Consider the following 12396-nt stretch of genomic DNA (forward strand, 5'->3'; position numbering starts at 1 on the left):
AGACATGTGACATCACTACAGGGTCTACAAATATTAAAAGGATAAGGGAATGTTGTTAACACCTTTACGCAAACGAATGACAACTTAGGTGAAATGGCCAAATTCCTGGAAAAAGACAAAGCTTACTCAAGAAGAAGAAACAGATAAAGAGAACAGCCCTGTATCTACTAAAGATATTAAATAGGGGCGCCTGGGTGGCTCAGTCAGTTAAGTGTCCGGACTTCAGCTCAAGTCATGATCTTGCAGTTTGTGAGTTGGAGCCCCATGTCAGGCTCTGTGCTGACAGCTCAGAGCCTGGAGCCTGCTTCAGATTCTGTGTCTCCCTCTCCTTCTGCCCCTCCCCGACTTGTGCTCTCTGTCTCTCAAAAATAAACATTAAACTTTTTTTATTTTAATTTTTTTAAAGGTATTAAATATATAGTTACAAGCTCCCTGCCAAGAAAAACTCCAGGCCCAATGGCTTCACTGGTAAATTCTACCAAACATTTAAAAGAGAGCAAGTATCAATCCTATATACACTTTTCCATAAAAGTGAAGAGGAGGGAACACTGTCAAATATATTTGTAAGACTACCATACTGACACCAAAACTAGACAAAGACATTACAAGAAAACTGCGGACCAATAACTCTCAAGAGTATGGAAGCAAAAGTTCTTAACAAAATTTTAGTAAATGAAGTCTAACAATCTATGTAATGGAGAATATAGCATGGTCAAGTGAAGTTTATCTCGGGAAAGCCAGGCCAGTTTAACATTCAAAAAAAAAAAAAAGATCATTTCAACAAACACAGAAAAAGCATTTGACAAAATCCATCATCCACTCCTAATAAGAACTCTCAGCAAACTGCCTTTAGAAGGCAACTTCTTCAATCTCATAAAGCATATTTCTGAAATAGCTACAGACTATAATCATAAAAGTAAAAAAATGAATGATTTCCACTAAGATAAAAACAAGACAACAGTGTCCACTTTCACTACTCCTATCCAACATTTTCTTGAAGCTTCAAACTAGAGCAGTAAGGTAAAAAAAAAAAAAAAAAAAAAAGTGGGGGGGGAGGGGAGGGGAGGGGAGGAGAGGAGAGGAGAAATTAAAGGGAAGATGTAAAACTAAAACTGTATTTACAGATAACATAATCTTCTGTAAAGAAACTATAACAGATCTATACAATCGCTACTGTAACTACTAAGTGACTTTAACAAGGATACAAAGTAAATATACAAATGTCAAATGTACTTCTGTACATACGAGCAAAAAAATGATCAAGCTAAGAGTATAAAAATAATACCACCTACAATAGCATAAAAATATGATACACTTTGGAATAAATGTGACCAAAGATGAACAAGGCTTAAAATACTAAAGTCTACAGAAACCACACAAAGAGATGTTTAACATCATTAATAATCACTAGGGAAATGGAAACTAAAACCTCAGTATTAGAATGGCTAAAACACCTATGAGAATAACTAAAACTAAAAAGACTGACCATAGCAAGTGCTGGTGAGGATATGAGGCAACTACTGAAACTCACCTACAGTGTTGGTAGAAAGATGAAATGGTATAATAATTTTGGAAACAATTCAGGTATAAATTTGGTTATAAAGTTAAACATCTACTACCATGTTACCTATCCATTCCACTCAAGACATATTTAATTTACTCAAAAGAAATAAAAATATATGGCCACATAAAGACTTGTACACAAATGTTCACAAAAGTTTTACTTGTAATAGGCAAACCCAAAAACAATCCAGATGTTAATCAACATGTGAATGGATAAACAAAATGTGAAACAATGAAGCAGTACCCAGCAATAAAAAAGAAGTGAACTATTTTTACATACAACATGGATGAATCTCAAAATAATTATGCTGAACGACTCCAGACAAAAAAACAATATGTATCATATAATTCCATTTATATAAAATTATAGAAAATGTAAACTAATCCACAGTGACAGAAAGCCTGACGACGAGGGACAGAAAGGTGGGATAACAAAGAAGTATGAAAAAAAGGGGGTGGGAGGTGTTCATTACCTTGAATATGTTGATGGTCTCTTGGGTAATACGTATACAAAAATTCATAAAATTGTATGCTTTAATTACGTACAATTTATTTTCCTTCAAAAAAAAGGCTTTTACAGTAGGTTAACTGGCAATGGTCACACAACAATGTGAATATACTTAATGCCACTGAACTCTACACTAAAAAATGGTCAAAATGGTAAATTTTATATTATGTATATGTTATCACAAAAAAAAAGTGGGTTTACTGAATTCAAAGCTGAAGCCAGAAGTGATAATAACTACAGTTAGTAAGATAAGTAAGGAATTCGTATTTCCAGGCTATCTACTTCTTTGACTATGCTGCTTCTATTCTGCCAGCTGATTAAATGTGAATTCAAAGCCTTTTATAAGTTCTTACCTGTGAGATATGATTGATGGAAGACTCCATTCTCCGAAGCTGAGAGGCTTGGATATCCAGCAACTGGAGTACATTGTTGGCCAATGCATTTATTTGATAAGCAACACTAGCTAGGGATTGGGTTGTGTAGGCTTTGGTCTCTTCTAAAGCTTTTCTCTTATCTGCAGCCTGAAAATAAGAACAAAAACAATCGATACTTATTTAAGGTTAATATTCATTAAACATATATGCTACAGAAAAAGAGAGTTATAATTATATTTTTTAATAGAAAGGCTCAATTGAATCAAAAAACTTATCAGAGCAGTCTGATGATAGTTGCAGAACACTGGCAAGGCCATGGCAGAAATCCCTGTCAGGTGGGACCCACTGTCTCCTGAGCAGCCAATCCACTGAGGCACCTGGGTGGCACAGTCGGTTAAGCATCCAACTTCGGCTCAAGGCAGGATCCGAATTTGAGCCGCGCTTTGGGCTCGCTGCTGTCAGCGTGGAGCCCGCTTTGGATCCTCTGTCTCCCTCTCTCCTCTCTGCCCTCAACCCCACTCACGTGCACACACTCTCAAAAATAAACATTAAAAACAATTTTTTTTAAGGAGTCACCAAGTGACTGTCATCAGAGGTACACATTACAGCCCCTCAACCACCAATTTATCACATTACATCTTCAGAACCTTCTGCCAGCCCCAAGCTCCCAACTCACTGTTGACAGTTTGGCTAAACTAGAATAATGCGTGTTGCCTCAGCATCCATTTTGTGTGGCTAAAGTGGCCTAGAGGGGCCTTGAATTGACACTAGCTCCTCCACAAGTGGATGCCCCAGACAACAGCCCTCAGGGTCACAAGTAAATTTAAGTTCCTGATATAATTCCCCAAACCCACCTTGGGATAAACAATCTCTCCTGTCTCCCACTTCTTCCCCTTTTGTGCCCTTCGATAAGACCGCCTCGGAACTTATCAAAATCCTGCTGTTTTGGGTTTTAATTAACCAATCCAGACTTAGCCTGGAAACCCCAATGCATTCTGCCGAGGACCCTAATAAAGGGATGTGCCTCAAGTCCTGCTGCTCACTCGCTGTATATACCCTGCACTGAACTTCTCCCTGTGTCTCCTGGAGGCATCATATTGTGTACCCCCAGGACTTGTGAATAATAAACTACTCTTTCACTTTCCCTTGCAGTCCTTTGTTGAACCTTAGCTCACCAACCAGGGTCTCTACTTAACAAATGTTAACATTTTGGGATGAGCACTGGGTGATGTATGGAAACCAATTTGACAACAAATTTCATATATTGAAAAAAAAAAAATAGATGTTAACAAAAAATCCAAACACCTACCAACAATGATACAAACTAAATCCATTAACCAACATCAGAATTCCAACCTCCCTGTTATCCATTATGACCATGTCTCTTCTCTCCACAAAAACCACTGTGAATCTTATAACACAATCCTTTACCCACCTGTTCTTCCCAAACTCCTGTACACAACTCAGAGTCTGGTGGTGAGAAAAGTCCAGAGACAAAGTTCACAGAGCTAAGTTCAAAGACAAGTGATGATAAACTCTTTGTAGCAAGGTGGGGGCAGCAACTTAGATCACAAACAAAGCATAAATATCATTAATATATACTCTAAATATTATAAAAAGGCCAAGAATCAATTTAAAAAACAAATCTAACAGTTCACCAAAAAGGCAATATAACCACTTTTAACCATTTGAAAAGACATTCAACTGCATTCACTATAAAAAAGTAATGCAAATGCAAACCAATGTGATATACTATTTCTCACCTACTCATCTGTCGAACATCCAAAGGTCTGACAAGGTACTCTGCAAAGTTGTGCAGAAAAGATTCTGATACAGAGCAAAATTACATATCAATTTTCTTTTTTCTACCCCAGTAATCTCATTTTAGGAATCCATCTCAAAGAATCACTGGCAAAAATATATTATACAGTTATTCATATTGGCACTATCTGTAATAGTAAAAGACTAACTCACAAACTGTGAGATCATGACCTAAGCTCAAATCAAGAGTCACACGCTTAACTGACTGAGCCACCCAAGTGCCCCAATCATTCTTAAAATGAGATTTATCCTTAAGACAAAAATAACTGAAAGAGAAAAGAAACCCTGAAACCGTTTTCAATCATTTTATTGCTGATGATAGTCTGGGAATTATTAATCTGAGACTGTTATTTGTGTAGTGTGAGATGAAGCAAGTCATTACATGTTTATGTCATTGAGAAGTGAGATTTTGGCATGGTTCACAAGACTCTTGATGTAAGAAGAACAAGGTTTAAGAAAAAAAATTTAAAAAAAAAAACAAACAAACAAGGTTCTTGATTTAAATTGAAAGCATCAGTCCAAACTAAATTTGTATTTTATCATATCATATCACACATCAATATCCTACCTCTGTCCAAAGAAATGGCCTAATTGTAAAACATGGTGACTATAGTTGGTAACACTGTATTATATGACTGAAATTTGCTAAGAAAGTAGAACTTAAATGTTCACACACACACACACACACACACACACACACACACACAAAGACAAATACGTTAGGTGACAGATATGTTCATTAGATATGAAGAATCCTCCTCAATGCATATGTACATCAAACTATCATTATATACACTTTAAATATATTACAATTTTATATGTCAATTATACCTAAATAAAGGTGGGGGGGGATAAGAAAAGGCCTAAAAATAACTGTCTAACAGCCATGGAACACTACTTATTACTCAGATTATTATCTCTAATACCACTTCCCACTGCAAGGAATCTAGACTCTTAGCCAACGACAAGTCTAGGACATGAAATGTACAAGATGCGCTATGTGTATTGCAAGGCATGTGAAAGCCACCAAGGCTCTAGGGTCATGCCAAAAGGACTCAAAAATCAGGTGGAATAGGGTTGCCTCGGTGGCTCAGTCAGTTAAGCATCCGACTTCAACTCAGGTCATGATCTCACAGTCCGTAAGTTCAAGCCCTGCATCAGGCTCTGTGCTGGCAGCTCAGAGCCTGGAGCCTGCTTCAGATTCTGTGTCTCCCTCTCTCTGTGCCCCTCCCCTGCTCATGCTCTGTCTCTCTCTGTCTCAAAAATAAATAAAAACATTGAGAAAAAAAAAAAAAAGAATCAAGTGGAATAAGCTGCCACAGGCCACAGATGATACAATGTAAACATCAATGAAGATAATAACTTCGATGGAATGAAACACATGAAATGCTTAAATATGAGTTTGTAACAGTATTAAAATTTTTATTTTTAAATTTTTTTAAGTAATCTCTATGTCTAACATGGAGCTCGAAATCACAACCCCATGATCAAGAGTCTCATGTTCCTCAAGGACAAATTGAGCCTGCCAGGTGCCCCTAAAAAATTTTTTTAAAAAGGTCATTGCCCAGTTTGGGAGGATGTTAGGGACCATCCTAGGAGGGGAGGAATGCATCAGCTTTATTAAAATATGAAATGCATACAATTCAAAATTTTTAAGTATACACTTCAGTGTGTTTTGACAAATGTGTACACAGTTTTTACCTGTTCTATAGTTTTTGCCTGTTCTAGAGTTTCATATAAATGGAATCAAAAGTATATATAGTCTTTTGTGTGTGGCTTCTTGAAATGCATCCTTGTTACTGCTAAGCAGTATTCCATTGTACAGATTTACCTTGATGTGTTTACTCATCAGCTGACGTGTTTATTCATCAGCTGATGATGGTTTGTTTCTAGTTTGGGGGTACTATGACTAAAACTGCTATAAATATTTGAGTCCAAGTCTTTGTTGTGGACATGTTTTCATTCCTCCTGGGTAATACCGAGGCAATACCTAAGAGTAGAACTGCTAAGTCCACAGTAAATGAAGTTTCTGTTTAACATTATGAGAAACTGCTAAACTATTTTCCAAAGTAGCAGTAACTATTTCGTATTCCCACCAGCAATATATGTGAGTTCTAGTTTCTCCACATCCTTGACAACACTTGGTATGGTCAGTCTTTTTAATTTTACTAGGGGTTTTAATTTCAACTTCCCTATTAAGTCATGATGATGAGCATCTTACCAAATACTTGTATACTATCCATTTCTTTGATAAAGTGTTCAAATCTTTGCCACTTTTAACTGGTTTTTTATTATGACTGAGTTGCATATGTATATAGATATATGTGTGTGCGTGGCAAAATATATATACTGAATACAAGTCTTTTATCAGATATATTTTACAAATATTTCTTCTAGACACGTAGCCTGCCTTTTCATTATTTTAATAGTCTTTCAAAGGAAAAAAAATATTTTTATTTTGATGAAGCCTAATTTACCAATTTTTTCTTTTATATTTCATGATTTTTATGTCCTATTTTTAAAAATCTCTGCCAACCCCAAGGTTACTGAGATTTTCCCCATATTTTCCTCCAGAAATGGAGGAAAGAAGTTTTATAATTTTTGCCCTTACATATGATAGAGCTATGGTCTATTTCATATTAACTTTCTGCATGAGGTGTAAATTAGGGTAATAATCAAAATCATTTTCTTATATATAGATATCCCAATTGCTCCAGCATCATTTGTTGAAAAGATCACCCTTTTCTTCAATGAATTGTCTTGGCACTAACTCAAAAATCAACTGACTACATATATGTGGGTCTACTTCTGGGCTCTCTTTTGGGTTCCACTGCAATACCTGTTGATCCTCATCTAGTACTATACTGTATTGATTACTATAATTTTAATAACTCTAGAAGACAGGTACTAAAGTCCCCCCACATCTGTTTTCCTTTTTCAAGACTGTTGTGGATACTTCTTTTTTTTAGGAAATTTTTTTAACATTTATTTATTATTGAGAGACAGAAGAGACAGAGCATGAGCATGAGAGGGGCAGAGAGAGAAGGAGACAAAGAATCCAAAGCAGGCTCCAGGCTCCAAGCTATCAGCACAGAGCCCGACGCGGGGCTCGAACTCACAAACGGGGAGATCATGACCTGAGCCGAAGTCGGATGCTTAACTGACTGAGCCACCCAGGCACCCCATGTTTTGGATATTCCTAAGTCTTTTGCACTTTCATGTCAATTTTAGAATCACTTTATCAATTTCCACAAAAGAGTCCACTAAAAATTTGACAGGGATTATACTGCATCTAGAAATCAACTTGGAGAAAACTGCCATCTTAACAACACTGCATCTTCCAGCTGTAAACACAATAACCCTCCCCTATTATATAGGTCTTCTAAAAAAAAAAAAAAAGTCGCAGGGAGAATTTAAAGTGTTTGTACACTAACTGCAAACATTTTGTTAAATTTATCCTTATGTACTTCATACTTTTTTTTTTAATGTTTATTTATTTTGAGAGAGAAAGCTGGGGAGGGGCACAGAGAGAGGGAGAGAGAGAATCCCAAACAAGCTCCACACACACTGTGGAGCCCAACATGGGGCTCAAACCCACAAACTGTGAGATCATGACCTGAGTCAAAATCAAGAGTCAGACACCGAACCAACTGAGCCACCCAGGCACCCCATGTATTTCATACTTTTTGATGCTATCATGAATGATACTGTTTTTATCATTTCAATTGCCAATTATTCATTGCAAGCTTATGGAAATACAATTGATTTTTTAATATTGACCTTGTATTGTAATCCTGCAACATTGCTAACTTCATTTATTTGCTGCGGTTGCTTTTTTGTAGATTTCTTAGGCTACTGTACATAGACAATCACAAAAGGTGATTTTACTTCTTACTTTCCAATCTGTATATCTTCTTTTTTTTGCTCTATTGCACTGGCTTTTGGGGCAACTGACCTTTATAAAGATATATGCCCTTTATGAATCTAAGGAAGTACTTTCAATTCTTAGTATGTTTAAAACTAGGCAGATTTCATCTTGAATGATACTTTTCAGTTATCCACTGAATTCTAGAGTTTCATCTGCCTTTTGTTTTGTTTTCAGTATACAAGTTGCACACTTTTCTTTCACAAGAGTCAGAGAGACTACTAGCTTTGCACTATCCTCCCTTCCTCCAGAGCACATAATTATACTTCATTTCCCAGCTTCCCTAATTGCATGGTCATAAAACTAAATATTGCAATGCAATGGTAACGAAATGGGTGTTTCTTCCAGGCCTACACAGAGAAACCTCTCATGCACGTTCCAATGCAACTGTTAAAAGTAAAATGTAGTCCCTATCAAAACAACAGAGTTGTGTTTAATGGAAACTATTTTATACTGCTTCCATCTTTAAATTTAAAATAATTAAAATTAAGGGAAATTTAAAAATTCATTTTTTCCAACTAGCCACACTTTAAAGTGTTCAATACCTACATGTGGGTTGCCACGACTTCATTGAAGACACAGGTCAAGTCAGTTAATTTCCTCTACAGACCACTGAATTTAAAAGCAAAATCTGCACCAGAATTGCTGTTGTTGCTTATTTCAGGCTTGTAAGTTTAGTATCCAATAAGCTGGTCTCTGCCGTTCTTTTATTATACTTTAACTGCATCACTACCAACAGCTTTAGTACATTCCAAGTATCAAAACAAAATGGATTATAAACTAGAAGACAAACAGCCAGAATTTCTCCAAGGAACTAAAACAGACATTGTTAATTATATATAGCTGTCTTCCCTGCAAAATCTAAAAACTCTTAACTAATCACTCTAGAAGTTGACATGTGATATGAAACCCATTTTGCCATCCCTGTCTTACGCCACTGATGAAGTCTGCTTAAAATGGAAATAAACATGTTCAGCTTTAAAAGAAAAAGTTAATTACTTAAAAGAGCTAAACTCAAAATAAACAATGTAGCTAAGAACTAAACAGGAAATTCCTTAGATAACTGAATTTTATGACCAGCCCATACATAAAACTAGCTCTCTTCTTCCTTCCTTGTCTACCTGTGGAAACCAAGCTTTAGTGAGTCAGGATCTGCTAGCTGGAGCAAAGAACATTTTCAAGTGATATCTATACCTGTAAGTCCCGCAAGGTGACCACATAGGCAAAGTAATTTTTTTTTCACTCCCTAAAGTGGAAATTACCATCTATAAGCAAACTCTCTCATATCCATAAGTTTACCTTTAACCATATTTCCTCTCCCTCATTTTCTCAACCTTCATCTAGTACCACAACAAAAATCTTTCTCCCTCTCTTTATCTCAAGTAAATACTTGGATCCTAAAAGGCACAGAACATTGTCATGACTATGCTTAAAACAAATGCACTCTAAATGAAAAATGCTATATAGTTTTTGAATTTTTGCCTGTTTTTATCAGAAAAATACTAAAAAAGAGAGAAAAATATGAATGAAAAATTGTATCATGGTCCCATCATTCAAATAGACCATGTTAACATTTTAGTGTATTTTTTTTCAAGTCTCTCAGTATGTGTTTGTATGCAAGAATGTAAAATCTGACATTATACCCTTCAGTCCTGCTCTTTCGTTAAATGATGTACTGTGGACATTTCTCCATGGCCTATTCTTCCTGAGCATCTTTTAAAAAAAAAAAAAAAAAAAAAAATGTGCAACTGCTTCATGGTTATGGCAGTAGCCTGTTTGTTGCCTACTTGCCTCGTTTTAAATCCTCTAATATTAAGCTGATTTTAATCAGAGCATCAACATATTGAGCCCTGTGAAAAAAACAAATTCAAATCCAATTTCTTCTAAATGATCAAACAAGAGATAGCATCATTTAGTAGTTGTAGGCATTCAGAGGAAAACATGTACAGTTAATTATGAATACCTCCTACTGTTACCGAGTAATAGTTAATATACATACAAGTAGAAAGAACAATATAACCCCATATACCTGCCCTTCAATTTCAGTATCATATTTAGTTTTATAAATTCACATTTTACATGGTTTTATAATGCCCGCAAAAATTTATATCTGAAATACATGAAAAATTAATGTCTACTTATTTTTTAAACATTTATTTATTTTTGGGACAGAGAGAGACAGAGCATGAACGGGGGAGGGGCAGAGAGAGAGGGAGACACAGAATCGGAAACAGGCTCCAGGCTCTGAGCCATCAGCCCAGAGCCTGACGAGGGGCTCGAACCCACGGACCGCGAGATCGTGACCTGGCTGAAGTCGGACGCTTAACCGACTGCGCCACCCAGGCGCCCCTATTTTTTAAATGAACTCAGAACTCTTTTCTTAGAAAGAATCTTAAAAATTGGGGAGCCTGGGTGGCTCAGTCAGGTGTCTGACTTAGGCTCAGGTCATGATCTCACAGTTCACGGGTTCAAGCCCCACGTCAAGCTATGTGCTAACAGCTCAGAGCCTGGAGCCTGCTTCGAATTCTGTGTCTCCCCCTCTCTCTGCCCCTCCCCTGCTTGCGCTCTGTTTCTCTCTCCCTCTCTCTCAAAAATAAACGTTAAAAAAACAAAATTTAAAGAAAGTATCTTAAAAATTAAGTATCTATTAAATAGACATGTTTAATCATATGAAATAAGCACCAAAACACCAATACTGTCATTTTGTTCTAGCTCTGCCCTTAAATCTGTTTACTTCACACACTAGGCACCATTCACTTATTAATTACATATTTATTTTACAATTTTAATAAAACTAATAATTTTCTTCCCACTCTTCATAGTAACATATTAGCTGTACAATTAAGTTCCAAATACAAACCTGTAAGCTAACGTTCAAAGTGCCATTCTAGGGGCACCTGGGCAACTCAGTTGGTTAAGCATCTCTTAACTTTGGTTCAGGTCATGATCTCCTGGTTTGTGGGTTTGAGCCCTGTATTGGGCTCTACAATGATGGTGCAGAACCTGCTTGGGATTCTCTCTCTCACCTTCTCTCTCTGCCCCTTTCCTGCTGGTTTGTTCTCCCTCTCTCTCTCTCTCACAATTAAATAAACATTTAAAAAAAAATTTTTTTAAGTACCATTCTAGGGGCACCTGGGTGGCTCAGTCAGGTAAGCATCAGACTCTTGATTTCGGCTCTGGTCATTATCTCACAGTTTGTGAGTTTGAGCCCCATGTCAGGCTCTGTCCTGGGAGGTGAGCCTGCTTGGGATTCATTCTCTCTCTCCCTCTCTCTGCCCCTCCCCTGGCTCATGCTCTCAAAATAAATAAACATTAAAAAAAAAAAAAAGTGCCATTCTGAGGTAGGGCCCTACTTCGTTAAAAGATGTACTATACGGGGGTGCCTAGGTGGCTCAGTCAGTTAAGCATCCCACTTCAGCTCAGGTCATGATCTCACAGTTTGTGAGTTTAAGCCCCGTGTCAGGCTCTGTGCTGACAGCTCAGAGTCTGGAGCCTGCTTCAGATTCTGTGTCTCCCTCTATCACTGCCCCTCCCCCGCTTACATTGTCTCTCTCAAAAATGAATAAACGTTAAAAAAATTAAAAATAATAATAAATAAATGTTAAATAAAATAAATCTTATATGGAAAACAGAGCCTATATACCTAAGCACATATGCTATAGAATGCTATAAATAACATTTCAAAATAATAATATGACTTGAATTAAAACATTCCCTTTCTCACTTTGAAACCTTCCTGAAAGTCTGCCAAGAGGACTTGAAAATAATTTGCTTTCTCTGAAAAGCAATAATTTTTCTCTGCCCTAACTGCAAGTGGCTTAATGACCTGCTTATTAGGTAACAAACAGAGGAGGTCTCATGTGCATGAAAAGTTTTCTGCCATCTTGCTTTTGTGTCTATACCTTTTCTCCCCCCTTTCTAGAAATGTAATCACGTCATTTCTTTTAATAACTTTGCTCTTTTTCTTTTTTTCTTTTAAAAACTTTTAACTCTCTTCTAATCCAAACCTCCCAGAAACTTTTCCAAAGTCTGTATTTTTCCCCACAGAATATTTTAAATGGTTTAAATACGGTTTTTCCCAATTAGTTAATGGAAGCAATTTCATGACAATCCATTAAAAAATAACCTAAATCTACATAAAAAAATACTCTATTTCAATGATTCCAACAAACCAGATAGTGTTAGATGCACCATTTTTATCTAAT

The 12396-nt window shown here is 36.5% G+C and overlaps 1 protein-coding gene across 9 annotated transcripts in view; it reads right to left on the reverse strand.

Moving 5' to 3' along the window:
• The window catches only part of ABI1 (abl interactor 1), a 129875-nt gene that overhangs the window by 75916 nt on the left and 41563 nt on the right, over window positions 1-12396 (reverse strand). For all 9 annotated transcript variants that reach the window (XM_030321140.2, XM_030321141.2, XM_030321135.1 and 6 more), the window contains exon 2: window positions 2425-2592. In XM_030321140.2, the coding sequence (XP_030177000.1) occupies window positions 2425-2592 (168 nt within the window). The remainder of the gene's footprint in view (window positions 1-2424; window positions 2593-12396) is intronic.

This window comes from Lynx canadensis, chromosome B4 (genome assembly GCF_007474595.2).
Source record: "Lynx canadensis isolate LIC74 chromosome B4, mLynCan4.pri.v2, whole genome shotgun sequence".
Classification (NCBI taxonomy): domain Eukaryota; kingdom Metazoa; phylum Chordata; class Mammalia; order Carnivora; family Felidae; genus Lynx; species Lynx canadensis.